Consider the following 2,593-nt stretch of genomic DNA (forward strand, 5'->3'; position numbering starts at 1 on the left):
ACAGTAAGATTTTTCAAAAAAAAGAAATATAATGCGAAGAATTAAGATTAATCACCGAAAAAACAACTGATTTTACTTACTTTAATGATTTTGAAGATATGCAAATTATCAGGAAGAAAGCTCAATATAACAAATAAAATAATATTCTAATTTGCAAGAATGGGTTTAATGACTACGCACAAATACATAGCCTCATACATATCAACAAAGGTCTTGGGTCTCCGAGGTTCTCAATTTCATCAGAAACCGCTATATGATAACCAAGCTTACTCAGATCTACACATAAATACATAGCCTCATACATATCAACAAAGGTCTCTCTACTCTTAAGTTCCAATTCCCAAAATTTTATTTTTATATTTATTGGCAAAAGGTAAAAGTTCCAAATTATCGTATCGTTAATTTTTAATTTGCTTTCAAATTATATTTTTTGTACTTACGTTCAATTTTTATTTTTAATAAATTATTTATATTAAAATTTCGAAATATTCATAAATACATTCAATTCATATAATAATAGTCAATATCATCGTTTTGAGAAGATCAGATCCTACACAAAAACCATGGAGAGGATTGTATTTTCAATGTATGCCTCTGGTCGAGCACTAAAAGCAAAAGCTAGACAGTTTTTAACCTGTATAATAAAAATGTATCATATATCTTTTTGGAAAATAAAAACAAATTTTTATTTATTCAATATTATATAAAAAGGTGTTGATATTGCAGGTTTTTCAGTATGTTTTCCATCCCAATAAAACTCAATATTAATCGATATATCTGAAAAATACGAGGTGTCAAAGTGGTGAATTTCACCTCACTTCGTTTTGCTCCATTAAATTGACTCAATTTCATCCCTTTGCTGAGAATTTTTGTATTTGGAGGATAATAATCTAAATAATTCGAAATATTTGTTACAATAACTATCAGTGCTTGATTTAATGTTTGAATTTGATTGCTTCAAATTGCGCAATTTTAAGTAATTCGGCGTCAGATGTTAATTTTTTGCAAGAAGAATTAAATATATATGTGGGATTTGGTATTGCGTTTGATGTTTTGTTTGTTAATTCGTTGGATAAGGCTTTATCTGGGTTCCACGGATGAATACCATACTGATGCATTGACTTAATCACAAGCATCAATTAAAATTCTTACAATTTTTAACCTTGGTTTTGGGGTATTTGATAAATTATCTTGCTCATATGTGTAAAGCGGAACATATTTTAACCTGTTATTCTTTGATCTCAAAGATGCTGCACATCCTACATCAAATAACTGGAGAACTACTGTGCAGTAAGCTGGAAATGTCAAGAGTTCAATTCTGAAGAGACTCAAAAGTTTGCAAGTAAAATAACTTACTCGGCTGATATGATTATCACCGAATACGATATTATGCTGAGCTGCTGTGATAGCATCAAGACTTGAGCGATATCTCTGGATTTCGATAATAAAAGTTAAATTAAAGATATCCCATATCTTCTTTGTCATCCATCCATAAGATTGTCCTGTAAGGAATGCTCTCACGGAGCGGAGTTCCTGTGAACAATTTTATATTCCTGGAACAATAATAAATGGTTTCATCCGGTATCCTTCAGAATTATATGGGAAGATACTAGTAACAAGCACAAATTCATGCTCTTCTTTGGTTAAAGGAGGGTTGCTTTCAGTGCAGATAACTTTGTAACGCTTTGATGAAGCAGAGATGTTTCATAAATACTCCACTTATTCCATGGATCAATTCCTGCCGTATACTGAAATTAATGTAAGAAGTTAGCAACTGTTGCTGTGTTACAGTACTTTGCTCTTTTTTCCTCATTTTCTTTTGAGCTTTTGATCTCAATGTTGAGATCAGAGCAAACTCTGTTTAACCATGATCTTGAGGGGAGATATACTTCTAGCGAAGTAAACAATTCTTTTTCCTCTTGTTGGAAATTCGTCTGGATGAACAAGGCCAGCTAGATATAAAGCTCTGCTGTATCTATACTCCAGTAATTCGTAGGCAATCTGATAAGCTTCGATTACCTTTTCACATGCAAGACCTTTTGCTCTTTGATTGATTTCACCATAAAAATCAAGTAATTCGACCTCTGAAAGATACGATGGTTCTCCACCATTACATGTGGTTGTCCATACATTTTCCGCAATTGTATGTCGCAACTCTGCAGTTATTGAATCATCGCGTTCCATGTGAAATTCATCTTTGTTATCAGTGTAGCACTTTTTGTTTAGTCTTCTTTTGAAGATTTTACGTTGAATACGAGACAAAACTGCTTTTTCTCAATGAAGTTTACATTTGGCTTTAATGTAATTAAGACTTTTCATGTCACTTTTTGTAAAGTTCATTTTCGGTACGGAACAAATGCATATATTAATGCATTAATTCTAAATGTAATAAATTTTGTATCTTTGAAAATTTCAAAGTTAAAAAAAATTGGACTAATATTATTCGTCTTCAAATGTACTATGCAAATTAAAGTTTTTGGGCTATGGATTCTGTGGGATAAGATTATTGAAATTTTGGATGTTCCTCGAATTGGCCAGAGATTCGAGTGTCAATGCCTTGTTCCATAACATAGTAATTGTGTTTGTGACTGAG

At 31.7% G+C, this 2,593-nt stretch overlaps 1 protein-coding gene across 1 annotated transcript; it reads right to left on the reverse strand.

Annotated features, from left to right (window-relative positions):
* Positions 1-1,845: 1,845 nt before the first annotated feature.
* TVAGG3_0140120 (uncharacterized protein) lies at positions 1,846-2,184 on the reverse strand (the record flags this gene model as incomplete). The annotated part of the gene is made up of 1 exon (XM_051224227.1): positions 1,846-2,184. The coding sequence occupies one exon, from the start codon at positions 2,182-2,184 to the stop codon at positions 1,846-1,848; it is 339 nt and encodes a 112-aa protein (XP_051109213.1).
* Between the last annotated feature and the right edge of the window lie 409 nt (positions 2,185-2,593).

This window comes from Trichomonas vaginalis, chromosome IV, assembly GCF_026262505.1.
Source record: "Trichomonas vaginalis G3 chromosome IV, whole genome shotgun sequence".
Classification (NCBI taxonomy): Eukaryota; Parabasalia; order Trichomonadida; family Trichomonadidae; genus Trichomonas; species Trichomonas vaginalis.